Source organism: Onychomys torridus, chromosome X (genome assembly GCF_903995425.1).
Source record: "Onychomys torridus chromosome X, mOncTor1.1, whole genome shotgun sequence".
Classification (NCBI taxonomy): Eukaryota; Metazoa; Chordata; class Mammalia; order Rodentia; family Cricetidae; genus Onychomys; species Onychomys torridus.
Genome location: NC_050466.1, coordinates 35081556 through 35096267, shown reverse-complemented (window position 1 = coordinate 35096267; position 14712 = coordinate 35081556). Strand labels below are relative to the sequence as shown.

The 14712-nt window shown below is 42.0% G+C and overlaps 1 protein-coding gene across 1 annotated transcript; it reads right to left on the bottom strand.

Annotated features, from left to right (window-relative positions):
* Positions 1–260: 260 nt before the first annotated feature.
* LOC118574306 (integrator complex subunit 6-like) lies at positions 261–12947 on the bottom strand. Its single transcript, XM_036175145.1, has 5 exons — positions 12628–12947; positions 4320–4492; positions 2450–2770; positions 1355–1448; positions 261–981 (listed from the first exon to the last, which is right to left on the bottom strand). Coding segments are annotated over exons 1-5 (690 nt in total). The 5' UTR covers positions 12630–12947; the 3' UTR covers positions 261–881.
* Positions 12948–14712: the final 1765 nt, after the last annotated feature.

The following is a 14712-nucleotide window of genomic DNA, read 5'->3' as shown; positions in this document are numbered from 1 at the left end:
ATTCATGTGTGGTAGGGTATGACTGTAATTCCACCACTTTGGAGGACTAAAACAGGAGAATGATTAATTTGAGGCCAGCCTGAGTGATGTGAACATTTCAAGGCCAGCCTAGGCTATGTAGTGTGATGCTCTCTCAAGAAGAGGAGGAGGAGGAGGAGGAGGAGGAGGAGGAGGAGGAGGAGGAGGAGGAGGAGGAAGAGGAGGAGTCGTCTTCACTGAAGTGGTAATTGTAAATGAACTCTAAACATTTTGGAGGAACTAGTCTATCTTTATTATAGTCACAAATGTGTTACTGTAAATCATAGAGTGATGAAAACATTTTTTCAAATGAAACTGGATGCTACTATACAAGGAGCTAAGGAGGATTGGGCGGAAGATGTGGAGCCCTTCTTAGCACTCTTGTGCTTAGAAATGATGAGTATTTACAGCAGTCAGGTTCACACAGGATATCCACTGGCCCAGAGGTTCAGTAAAGAGGACTGGAGAGAGCCCATAAAGCCAGGCACCATGTCCTATTGAGGGGATATCTCTGGGCAATGGGAATAGGAAATGGTTGGGAAAGAAGGCATTTCTAAATACCAGAGATGACACTGGTGACCTGCTTCAGAATACAGACTTGTCATGATATTTACCTGATGAGACAATAACGTCAATAACATCAACCAGCAGAGGGGAGAGAAAAAAATCAACAAACCAGCAAGAAGTTATGCTTTCAAATAAAAGGCACAGGGAGAAAGCCCATTTTTTACTAAGCATAGTTTAGAATAGTTTTCTTAAATGTAGTTATTACAGCTAACACAAGTTAGGAGACTTCAGTATCCTCCTACTCTGGAACACACTAAACTATCTGTTGCATCCTGCTGACCACAGTAATAACAGAATTACATATCAACTGATGGATCATTGTTGGAGAGAAAGCTGTGAGACAATATTTCTTCACGTTTCTTCTCAAGGAATTGAATTAAGTGGCGTCTTTTAAATCTAAAAATAAACATACACATCATGTAAATAAAAGATACCCAAAGAACCTGTGCAGTAGGAAGTTCTGTGTGACCCAAAGCAGGGGCTCACCATCTGTGGGAATAGTCAGTGCATCCCAGGCACCAGGTGCTCTAGCCAATATGAAGGGTGTCTACTGAGGATCAGTACCCAGCTCAAGACTACTGTGACAAAGGGGGGCTGAGTAGGCCTGGAAGGATGTGTCGAACACAAGTGACATCAACCTAAATGTCTATGTCATCAGCCTTAACTATAAAGTGGGGGCCAGGGACTGAGAAACTCAAAGTAGGCGCTGTTCTTCACCCTGCACCCAACCACTGTAGCTTGAAGATGGGCAGTTCCTCTGGGCACTCACCTTGCTGCTTCCTTGATGGTGAACTCAATAAACTGTATCTGGACTTCCAGGGGTCCCTGCACTTCTTCAAGCAGCTCAAAAATCCTTCCATATTCTGAAGAGAATATAAGAGTATTTCAGTATTTCTCAGAAATGAAGAGATAGAACTGGTGAATCTGTGTGTACCTCAGTCATATGCTTTCTGGTCAAGAATGTTAAATGGTGGGTATGTGTTCTAAATGCCTAAGCATAGTCACTAATACAATTCCTATGAGACATAACCAAGCAACATTACAAATGAAAGACAGAGTCCACTGAGCTATTTTAGTCAAAGAGCGACTGTACTCAATTATGGAGAAAACCTTGGTTGTGGCAAAGGCTCCCTCTCCTGAGGCAGTTTCAGGTTATTCTAATCACACAACTGGAGAAGCTTCAGAGAAGCTCCCACTTGCAGTAGATGAGAATTGATGCAGAGACCCATAACTGGACAATGTGCAGAGAGTGGGAGACTTTGGAGCTCTCAGTTCTACATTTGATATATTCATCAAAACCCTCCCTCAGGGCTCACTGCTCTATGCAGAAGAGGAGCCAGGAAGACTGTAAGAGCTAGAGGTGGTGAAAGACTTCAAGGAACAGTCTTCCAGACACAACAGGACTGATGCACAGATTAACTCATGCATAAGACCTGCACAGGTTCAAACCAGACAACATCCCGCCTGGAGAGGGTGAGTAGTCACAAAGTTCCACCCTTAGCAAAGAAGCTATTGTAATTAATTCCTTCTAGCAAGAGGAAGCTCAGATTTCTCCAATGGAGTATCACAGGGTATATCAGTCACACTCCAGGGAAGGCCCCATGCCCTGGTGTAGTTGGCCAACACAAAACAGACTCCATATTTTGTTTGTTTGGCTGGTTTTCAAGTGTGTGTGTGGGGGGGGAGGTGAGAGTGTGTGCATACATTTGCCTTTTGGGTTTTTTGGGGTTTTTAAAGTATTTCCTGTCTTACTGTTTTGTTTTGATTTTTGTTTGGAGTTTTTTGAGAGAGAAAGTTGAAAAAAATTAATAGAAAAATGAGAGAGACTTTCCTTCTCTGTTAGTGACATTGTCTCAGTACTTACTTCGTCCATATCGTCGAATTTCCTTCATTAATTGATGCTTAATTTCAGCATTCCATTTCTCACGGCTTACGGGGTACCCACTGGGCACACGTCCACGGTCAGCTGCTGCTGTGACCCTGGGAGCACCTGCAGGGATCTCACGGCTGACAGCTCCTCCTGCAAATGTGGCATCACCGCCTTCAGGAAGTAGCCCTGTACTGCTAAGATAACTGCATTTGGCAGGCGGAGCATTGTTTCTTGGAACCCATTTTGGGGGGCCTTTAGTTGTTGTGGGACCACCTTTTACCACACCCTCCTGGGCCTTTGGGCTGACAGTAGCACCTGGAAAGCAAAGAAAAAAGCTGAGCTGTGAAGTGGGGGGGGGGGGCTCTGTCCCCCGACACAAGCATCATTTCAGAGGAGGAAAGTATAGCAGAGAGAAATGTCACCCAGGATAAAGCGACCCCAGGACACAGTGGACCTTCTGGATTCATGAATACACACACAATCTAGCTGGACAGGACACTGAAGAACTAAACATGTGCAGATCCCTGGTGTGCACAGTTTAGTCTCACCTTGATGTACTTTAGAGAATGAAAATATCACATGATGTTAACACAGAAGGTATTTCTAGGGTCTAGAGAGATGGTTCAGCAGTTAAGAGTGTTTATTGCCTTTTCAGAGGCCACAAGTTCAGTTTCAGCATCCACATTGAGCAGCTCACAGCCACCTGTAATTCCAGCTCCAGAGGAAGCGAGTCCTTTGGCTTCCAAGATCACCTGCACTCACATACACATACACATAACTAAAATAATAAAAAAATAAAATCTTTTTTAAAAGATATTGCCGGGAGGTGGTGGCGCATGTCTTTAATCCCAGCACTCAAGAGGCAGAGGCACGCAGGCAGACAGATCTCTGTATTTTTGAGGCTACCCTGGTCTACAAAGTGAGTCCCAGGATAGCCAGGATTGTTATGTCAAGAAACCCCCATCTCAAAAAGCCAAAAAAAAGGAAAAGAAAAGAAAGGAGTTTAAAAAACAACCAAACAAAAACAACAACAATAATGAAGACAAATCCCAATCTGTGAATGATTTCACAAAAAACAAAACTCATCCTTGGGGATGGAGAGATGGCCAAAAGTGAAGAGTCCTTGCCACTCTTCCAGAGGACCTGAGTTCGGTTCCTGGCACCCATGTTGGGAAGTTCACAACTGCCTGTAACTCCAGTTCCAGGGGATCCAATCTCCTCTTCTGGTCTCCACCTACACTGTCACAAACATGGGACACACACATAAAAAAAATTAAAAGAAGTCGAAAACATAGGGAAGGAGAAAGAGCAGAGAAGACATTTTTGGTCCTTTGTGGTGGTCAGTCTGACTAGAGTAGACTATAATGCAATATACAAATGGTCTGCTTCAGAAAGCATTGCATGGGTAAGCAAGAATAAAAGAAAAGGGAGGAAAACAGTGGCAAAGATTCACCAATTAGGAACAGACATACAAACTACATCATAGAAACCCTGGTAAATGGCCATAAATGCAGTAGCGAATAGCTACATCAAAACCTGCTCAGCATGAATGGTGATGCCATCTCAGACCACTGATGTTGTCCACAACAGTTTCTGGTGTAAAGGACACCGAGATAGGAGACCACACAAGTACAGCATGAAGGAGAGGTGAGGACAAGAAAGAAGACACATAACCAGGTGCTGAGCCCAGGTCAGGGGACACCGCATCTCCACTCTCTGTTAGAGCTTATCCCATCCATGTGCAGGAAGCTGCTTTAGAGGAGCTGCTTCAGGGAGGACACAGCATCGTTTGCATCTTTTCACATATGCTCCCTTCCACTTGCAAACACAGCAGTAGTTGTCTAACCACAGGGGACCCGATTACCTTCTCCATTTGCAGTGACTGAAGCCTTAAGATGGGGTTCTCCCTCTTCTTCCACTGGCATCATGGTCACAATGCTTCCCATTTGGGGTAATGTAGGATCCATGGCTTCTCCAGCAGGGTCCTCTTCCTTTTTAGAGTGTATAGAAAGCTCTTCGCTGTTTTCAGCCATCATCCTTGTGTAGAAAACATCAACAGTTTTATTCCATTAATGACAAAATCTAACCACACAACACTGGCAAAAAGGAAAAGAAAACAACAAAAAACAAACAAAGCGTCTGGGCTGGAGAGATGGGTACATGGTTAAGAACATTGGCTGCTCTTCCAGAGGACCTGAGTTTGATTCCCAGCATCCATATGGTGGCTCACAACTGTCTGTACCTCCAGTTCCAGAGGATCTGATGCTCTCATCTGGCTTCTGCCAGCAACAGGCATACAAATGGAGTACAAACATATATGCAAACAAAATACTCACACACATACAAAATAAAATAAAATAAAATAAAATAAAATAAAATAAAATAAAATAAAGCAAAGGTTCTGGGGTAAGATTGCAGTTTAGAAGTTTCATCTGTGTGATTCTCCAATGAGAAGAGTCAGGAAAACACAGGAACTACAAATGTGAAAAGAGCAAGTTTATGAGGTTCCTCTAAAAGCTTATGACTTGTTGATAAATAAAGTGAAAATATTTAAATGTTTTCAGTGCAGAAAACCCCAGAAGTTTAGTGTGTTGGATGATCTCGGAGCTCAAAGGAGTCACAAAAAATGGAAGAATAAAGGAAAGAAATAAATTTGTGAAGTGGGTGAAAACTTTGGCAATGAGATAGACATCCCTCTGGGGGAGGATGGAGGAGCCAATCAGATACCTTGGAAATGAAATGGTTAATTAATTAAACAAAACATTTAAAGAGAGTATCTAGGCCAAGCATAACAAAGAATTCCAAGAATTAAATACATGGTTGAGGAATTATTGCACTTACATAGCAACAATCAAATTTAAAAAAACAGCGTAATCATGACCACAGCATTCAAGTAACATTGAGACATGATCAAGAGACCAAGCCTGGCCGGAGAGATGGTTCAGCTATCAACAGCACTTGTTCCTTCAGAGGACTCTGGTTTGATTACCAACATGCACATGGTGGTCCACAGCTATCTATAACTCCAATTCCAGGGAAAGATCCAATGCCCTCTTCTGACCTCTGTGCAGACACACACCTGATGCACATATATACATGCAGGTCACACATTCACATACAGAAGACAAATATTTTGAAAAAGAGAACAATCCTATGAACTTTGAGCTTAAAAAAGGAACCAAGTTACAATCTAAACTCATAAACTCCATTCCTTGAAAGTCCAGCAGAAAAGTTCCCAAATCTTGAGAAAGGACAAATTTGCAACTCTAATTAGACATGCCCAGAAAACTACCTCTCCATGTCATCTTAAAGTTCTAATAAGGATGGTGCCAAGGGAAACTTAATGAAAGTTGTATGACAGAAGCTCCAAGTTAGGTACAAAGGCAAACCCATCAGAACAGAGGACTTCTGTGAAGAAGCCCTAGAACCAGATCAAATACTAAAAACCACAGCCTTGTTGATTCTCTCCTTCCACCACATGGGGCTCAGGAATCGAACTCAGGTCATGAGGCTTGGAGGCAATCATCTCTGCCTACTGACACATCGCTCTGGCCAGTATTTCAACTCTTGAAAGTTAGTAACCAGCTGGGCACTGTGTTTCATGCCTTTAATTCCACTACTTGGGAGGCAAAAGCACAGTGAGTTTGAGGCCAGCCTGGTTTACATGGTGAGTTCCAGGACAGCCAAGGCTACATAAAGAGAACTTGTCTCAAAAGAACACACACACACAAAAAGAAAGAAATTAGAGAGAGAAAGTCAGTAACTGCTATCCAAGATTACTACTCCTTCATTTTTATCCTTAAAAATCAGAAGAGAAATAAAGTCCTTCCATAATAAAGATGAACTAAAGCAATTCATCATCACTAAGCTATCACCAAAAAAGTTAATAAAATATTATACACAGTAGATAAGATAGCATCATGAAAGCTTGGGGAATAAAAAACAGAAGAATAGAAAGATAAATGGGAATTTGGAAAAGGGCAAATTTTCTATCTCAGTAAACCTACAAAGCTTTAAGATGAATATGGGAGAAATTAATACATACCTTATAAATATAAATGGTCTTAACTCTCCGACTACAATATGCAGATTGGATGAAGGGATTAAATATAAGATTCAACTGTTTCCTGTCTCAAGAAAATTCACTGTTGGGGCTGGAGAGATGGCTCAGAGGTTAAGAGCACTGGCTGCTCTTCCAGAGGTCCTGAGTTCAATTCCCAGCACCCACATGGTGGCTCACAACCATCTGTAATGAGATCTGGTGCCCTCTTCTGTATACATAATAAATAAATAAATCTTAAAAAAAAGAAACTTCACTGTCAAAGATAAACAAAAACAGTGAAAGTGTGGAATATTGCATTCCTAGGAAAACAGAATCTATGCAAATACAAGAGCATCTAGACTCCTATCTGAAAAAACTGACCCCGAGGTGAAAGTTATAAAAAGAGATAAAGAAGGTCACTGCATCTTAATAAAGAAAACAACCCATCAAAAAAGATGTAACAACTCTAAATACACACAGCAATTGTTAGTTCACCTGATTTCATAGACCCAAAACTATTGGACATGGACAGGTGGGTTCAGATACAACAAAATGATTGATTACAGTACCAGATTCTCATCAATCCATAGAACCTCCAGAAAAGAAAACCAATGAAGAAATGTCAGTGTTTAACTGTACCATGATTCCAACTGGCTTTACAGACATCTACAGAATATTCCATCTAATAGCTAGGAAATGCATATTAGTTTCAGCAGCCCATGGAGTGTTCTACAAACAGATCACATTTTCTGTCATAGAGTATTAATAGATCCAAGTCTTATGTTTTCTCACATAGTAGTGGTGGGAGATTAAAAGGCAAAGCAAAGGAGACTGTAGCCACAGTGAAGAGTGAGCACGCAAGCTGGCCCAGGGTTCAAGCTTGTTAGATCAGCGCATGGGACTCGGACAGCAGGAGTGCTGCTACAATTCAAGGGCAGTCTCCGCTACAGATGAGACCTTGGCAAAAGAATTCAAGACTACATACATAACCAGGGACCAGAAGTGAGGAAAAAGCGAGAGCTAAATAGCAAATACTTCACTTTCGTTTTTTGAAGTGAGATAAAATCAGATACATTGTAGAACAACAACAACAAAAAAAACAAAACAAACAAACAAACAAAACCCCACAACCTAATAAAATATGCCCCTCTGAGACACAAAATCAAAATGTCTTATTTGGAAAATTTCTTAAAGCAAAATTGGAAACTTTTATATCCACAAGGCTTTTTAAGGAGGCCTGTAAGCATTCCAATGGGGATATAATATTTTAGGTAAATTCTATCACAAGCAGAAAAAAAAAAATGGGTCCATTCCTAAAGCATTTTGTGAAGCCAATAGAAAGCTAATGACATTCTACATAAAATACATTAGAAGAAAACAGAACTGTGGGGTACAGTCTCTCCTGAAAATAGGGATGAACATCTTAAAAAAAGCAATCAGACAAAACCCAAAGGTGGGTGGGAACCATGCTGCGTGTCGCCATGCAGTCCAGTGAGAAAGGCCAGGCTGTTTAACTTCAGTTAACTTTAGGCTCAGGAAAGGGCAGGGGAACAGCAGGTCATTTTAAGTTCAAACCCTCTTCGCGACTTGAAAGCAACTGAGAACACAAAACAAGTGCTGTAACTTATTGAAGTGTTTCTATGGAAGACAAAATAGTCCGTGTTCTCTTGTATGACCATCTAGATTTAGCACTATGGATATACAACAGGAAGCAGCATCAGGCCCATTTGGGTGGAGGAAGTGCAGTAGCAGAGGGAAGAGGGAGAGGGGAGGGCATGGCCAGGCGAACTTGGGCACAGTGCAGTGACATGTGAGGAATGAGATCTTGATGACACCGTTAGTATAGCACACCCCACCGTCACACTTAACTAATAATGAAGTGTTTCTACAAAGCAAAAAAACTACCTATGACAACATTAAATTCCATTTAAAAATACCAAGCAATTTCTCCTCCAAGTTACAAAGAATACAATTCTCTATGTAACAATATGTTAAATGTTCTAATAATGTGAAAACAGAAAGGCTGGAAAAGAATAAGTGCAAGTGGCATTACCCAGGGGTGGAATTTCTATTTGGAGAGACCATTTAGAAAGTTGCCAAGTGACAGTAGCCGAGTTTCTGAACCTAGGGACAAAATCACAAGCCAGCCACATTTCTGTATAGTAAGCACAAACAGCTAGTAACTACACTTTACAGTATCAATGAAAGTGTGTGTCCAAGCGTGAGCACCTGTAAATGTGCTGGCAGATGTGCTAGCACAGTCCGGAGAAGCCATCATTTAGAGAAAGTGGAGACTTCAGTAAACGGAAAGAACAGTCTCTGCACGAAGTGCAAGCCATGTTTTAAAACTTCATTAACATTAACTCCTTCTAGAAAGATAACAATCTCATCCAAAAACCTCACTATGCTAACTGATCTTGAAAAATGGCAACCTGGAGCCAGGCAATGGTGGCGCACACCTTCAATCTCAGCACTTGGGAGGCAGAAGAAGGCAGATCCCTGTGAGTTCAAGGCCAGCCTGGTCTACAGATCGAGATCTAAAACAGACTCCAAAGCTACACAGAGAAACCCTGTCTCAACAAAACAAAACAAAACAAAACAAAACAAAACAAACTGAAAAAGAAAAAAAAAAGGCAACCTGGTACTGAGTATGGATGTGAAATTGCTTAGACTATCCAGTCTTTAAGTAAAACAACAAAGTTAGAAGAAACATTCCCAGATAGTAGTTTTCAAAGGAGAGCAGGGCTCGGGAGGCAGCTGTAAGTCAAGTGCCTTAGGTTTGATTCTCAGAACCCACGTGAAGATGTTGTGTATGGTGGCGTTCACCTGTAATCCCAGCAGTGATAGGGAATAAGAGACACTCAGAACAGATATTTGAGACTTGTTAGCCAACCAAACCAGTCTAATTGGTAAGGGTCAAGCCAATGAGAGACTCTATCTCAAAGCGGGTGGACAATGGCCCTGAAGAGGACACTTGAGGTCTCACGGACTCCCCTGGCCTCCAAATTAATGTGCACATATATGCACACACTCCGACATATAATATTTAAAAACCAATATAACTGAAATCGTGTTATATCGGAATAAAGATGGGCAAACATGCTAGTGGGAGAGGATATAGGATTTAGAAACAAGTATGGAAAGAAAATAAGTAGATTTATAGCACCTAGGCTAGTTAACCCTCCTGGAAAATATACTTCATTGACTAAGTTGACACCAGGAAGCTTCTCTGATGAAGGTCAAGCAAGGAACTGATGTATGCGCACTGCAGAATGTCAGTAGGAATCATTTTATTGCTATATTCCCTTAGCAGAATAAGAGTTCCCTTCATCTCTTCATAACACCATATTCTATTTCCCCTTCCTTGAGAGCCTCTTCTCCCCACTGTTCCCTTACTATGCCTAACCTCTGTGGTTATTCAGATTGTAGCACACAAATCAAAAGCTTCAAAGTTGGAGAAGCTTCCTCTTGAAGCAGTTGGAAAGTAACACAGAGATCCATGGCCTGACACCATGCAGAGAGTGAGACTTTGCAGCACTGTGCCCTAAATGGGATGTCTTCAGCAAACTTCTCCCTCAGGGAGGCCTGGGCGTCTCCGTGGAAGAGGAGGCAGAAAGATTGTTAGAGCCAGCGGAGGACTCCAAGGAAGCTGTCTTCCAGACACAACAGGATTGATAAACACACAAATTCACAGAAGCTGTGTTAGCACACACAAGATCTGCCTGCACATGTTCAAGTCACATGGGGTCCCAGCACTGAGATGGGGAAGCCGACAAAGGATCACACCCTAATGAAGAAGCTATTTGCAATTGGTACATTCTAGTAAAGGACAATCAGTTTTCCTCAATGGCCCCCTGGATATACTAACCACACTTCAGGGTAGGCCCCATGCCCAGGAATAGTTGCCAACAAAAAATGAACTCCATAATTGGGGAGAGGGGCGTTTCTGTTTCCATTTTTGTTGTTTTGCCTTTTTTTGGGGGGGGTCATACTTGTTTTGTTTTGTTAAGTTTTTGAGGGGGAGAAAGAATATAAAGTTGGCAGGTAGGGAGGTGGGGAGGATCTGAGTGGAGTTGGGGGATAGGAAAATATAGCAAAAATATATTGTATGAAAAAATTTTAAATTAAAAAATTAAGAAAAATAAGTTCACATCATAAAGACAAAGAAATTTCCTTTTGACTCCTAGTTCATGGGAGACATGTAAGTATACTTAGGATATTCTATTTGTGCAGGCAAAGATTGCTTTTGTTATTGTGGGAGCCCACAACTGACTCAGTTTCCCAGTTTGAATGTGAAGCCTATTCTGAGTCAAGAGAGTTCAAGCTTGCTTGCTCCAGGGCTGTGAGAAAGTCCTGATTAACCTGCATAGTCTTCTTGAAGGGGTGTGAGAAAGTCCTGATTACCCCATGGGAAGGATCACACTATCTAGCTAGACACAGGCTGCTGATGTCAGCCAGAGAGGTACATAGAGATAGAAAATGAAACTGCTTGGTCCTTGACGCAAGGCAGGATAGATAGTGGCTGAATGGCTGTGCTGTGCATTGTTCTACATCTGTCCTTCAAGACTGTCTATAAGCTGGCTGTGAAATAAACTTGGGGCTGTCTGGTATTGACCAGCAGACCTCTCGACTCTTTTCTGTCTTCTTCATTGTCTCTACAATCCACACACATCTACCCAGATACCCAGTTGACTGTCCACATGCTCTGACATGTTACTGGGGATTGAAATCAGACCTCAAAAATGTTAGGTTATTACTGGGCATGGTGGCACAGACTTGCAATCCTAGAATTGGAGAGGCTATGGAAGGAGGATGCAGTTGAGGCCAGTTGGTCTACACAGCAAGAACTGAACTGAAAAAAAAATTTAAAGTCTAAAGACAAAGAAGAAATTTAAAATTCTCTTCTTAGATGTGTGCATATACATCAATGCACATATATCTAGAAAAATGAAGGTTGGGGATTTAGCTCAGTGGTAGAGCGCTTGCCTAGCAAGCACAAGGCCCTGGGTTCGATCCTTATCTAAAAAAAAAATGAGAATTGTCCAGATGTGGTAGTACATATCTGTAACTCCAGCACATGAGAGCCTGGGGGCAGGAGTGAAGTTCATAGCTAGCTTCAGCTATAAAGCAAATCTGAGGCCAGATTGAGGTATATGAGACAGTCTGTATCAAAATAACAACAGCAATAACAAATGAGCAGATTTCCGGCTATATGCAGACCACAAACTAAATTTCCAAATACAAATGTCCCAACAAAAGTTGTGAGGAAGTCAGAAACACAATGGTTCTCAATCTCCCTAGTCACCAGAGAATTACAAGTCCCAACACAGTGAGTGATCTATGCCTTGCCATCTGAGTGGCAAAAATGGAAAACTGAGTGACAAAAATTCAACCCACTGGGGGAAATAGGTTGGAAGTTTCCCAAATTGCTGGATTCAAGTGCCCAAGACAACAGTTGAAGGGTTATATTGAGCCCTTAGGGAAACATTCCCTTCAGACCAAGACAAAAGGATCCAGGTGGTACCTCCCATCCCAAGGCTTAGGCTGATCATCCTGGTCTCTCTCTACATACCACCAATGTTCAGGAAAGTGCTCACCTAAACCATAGCCCTAGGGCATAGACATAGTTCAGAAGCTGAGCCCCCTGCATAACTGAGGTCAGGAAACCAAGCAAAACCACCACCTATGGGTAGTTGATACATCTCCCAAGATTACAAATTCAAGGACCCAAGAAAAATCACCCCTGGGTAATTAAGTCAGGCTTCAACCTGGCTGAGTTCAAAGATTCAAGGAATACTGCCACCACTGAGTAGAATTGGGTCAACATAGCTGATGTTAAGGACCCAAGAAAAAAACTGCCACCCCTAGTGCCCAACCCTGGAGCTCAGTTATAAGACATAAGGAAAACTGTCACTCCATCTGTAGCCGAGGCCAGGTCCTGGACTGGCTTAGTTTGAGGACACAAGGAAAACTCCCACCCCTGGGTTGATGAGACCCAGCCCAACATGGCTGACTCAGAAAAGAAAAACAACCATCCCCTCTCTGTAGATGAGGCGAGTTCTTAAGGACTTATCCTCGACTGAGGCTGAGAAGGCATAGTTAAGAACCCTTCTTCCAAGCAGAGACTTACATTTGATGGAACCCTTTCCAACTTCAAAAGTAGCAGAGGAATCACAGAGAAGATGGTTGAGGAGCCTGCCGAAGAGGGCGGTTGAGCCTCACCAACTCTCCTCCCACGGCGCAGAATTCTATCCTCCTCAGGATTCGGTGTGCATGCGCAGAGAAGGAGCATACCACGAGCAGAGTGGTTACTGGTTGGGCACAAGTCCTTGGGAAATCTGAAGAACCCCACCAGAGGGAAGTCCACCCAAGCCCACAGATCAATTGAGAATTTGCAGGAAAGCCATTCTCCAGCTTGGAGCAAACACCCCTCAAAGGTGTCCTCAAAGAGCCATCATAAATATCTTATGGAACAGGGCCCCACGGTAGACTGAGAATGCCCAACTTGGAGTTGCGTTCCACCCACGCTAAATGAGAGCACTCACCCAGGGAGCACTAAGCATCTCAGTGCTGAAATCCTGATGTTGTGGAGCAGGCCTAGTTATTGTGCAGTTGTCTGCAGTGTGGTTACTTGGAACTTTGTAGAAACCGGTGCTCTGAGCACTGACCACTGGAAAATGCTCCCGTGGTGTGTCTGGAATGGAATGAAATGAAGAGGTACTAGTCTTGCCAGAAGGACGTTGATTTATCAGTGGCCGAGAAGACCAGAAAGGAAATAACTGGCTAGCTACTGCTGCTGGGCTACTGCGCTCTGCCACAGTTGGGCCATGGAGAAGCTGTGGGGGACCGACCAGAACTTTCTATACACAAGCCTGGAGATCAGGAAAACTGGCTGCCACCAGCCCAGAGAACCAGGAAGCTGGGCTTTATAGTTTCCAGGAGTCCTCTGTAGACAGACTTCAGTGGCAGTTGCCACAAGAAAGATCTTTAAAGGAACCAGAATCTTTTTCGTTGAGCAGGACAAAAGGGTGATTTTGGAGCTGGTGGGCAAAATTAGCTGTCATCCTGATGGATGCATAAAATGTGACAAATTTAATGAGTGTTATTCTGTAAGTATGTACAACTGGGCTTTTGGCTTTTTCTTTCTTTCTTTTTTTTTTTTTTAGCATTTTACAAGTCCTCTGTTTCTTTGTTCATCTTCTGAATAGTTCTACTTAATGGTCTCCAACTATTATTGTGGAGTTCTATATTCCTTCATTCTCTCAATTTTTGTTTCATTTACTTTTTCTCATTTATTACATGTGTTTATAATTTTCACATCTTGGTGAATTGTCCCATTTGTCAATATATAAGGTCATTATTTGTTTCATGTAACAATTTCTGGCTTCATATCTGTTTTGTCTTATATTGTCACCAACCTCATTGTTGATGATCATTAATATTGAGTAATTGCTTATATCTTTTCATTTTCAATCTGCCTGTGGCTTGGAATCTCAAGTGTGCCCCTTGTACACAGCATATGATTACATCATGTTCTTTCAAAACCTATTCCACCAAGATTCAACAACATATTGACATGTAACTTTCACATAGTGCTAGTCATCCATTTTAAGTTTCACTTCAGTGGTTTTTGGTAGCTGACATTTTTAAAATCATGCTTAAATATATACAACAGAAATTTGCTATGTTCACCCATTTTAAGTGTGCAATTCAGTGGCTTTTTGCATGCACAATATTCTGCAACCTTTATGACTCTTTCTAAACTTATTTACCCCACAAAGAGAAACTCTGTAATCATTATTAGCTCTATAGTATTCTTATCTCCCAAGACTAAAGCTAAAACTTAAAGGTAACCTATGCAGATAACTTCACTGAGTATTTTTCTTGATTTCTTTCTATCAGTTGCTATATTACATACGTTTGTTCCTCCCAGCCTGGAGAAGCCTGGCAGTGGACTTCAGGCAGTGGCCAGTGATGAACTCTCTCATGTTTTTGTTTGTCTGAGACTGTCATTAGTGAAGGCTTGTTAGGCCAGAGATAACATTCCTGGTTGACAGCACTCCCTTTCCACTGTTAGAATCCATCCCTCTCCTTTCTTGTGCAGTGTTGGGAACAGCATCCAGGGCATTGTGCAGACTAGACAGTACTCTACTGGAGTACATCTGCAACTCTTTTTTTTTTTGGCATTTTCAATGTTATTCTATTGCTTTTTCTC

Coding starts and splice junctions, on each gene's coding strand:
- LOC118574306 (XM_036175145.1), bottom strand. Junction 2,771..4,319: donor AGTCACTGCAAATGGAGAAG/GTAATCGGGTCC, acceptor TTTGCTTTCCAG/GTGCTACTGTCAGCCCAAAG. Junction 1,449..2,449: donor AATTCGACGATATGGACGAA/GTAAGTACTGAG, acceptor TATTCTCTTCAG/AATATGGAAGGATTTTTGAG.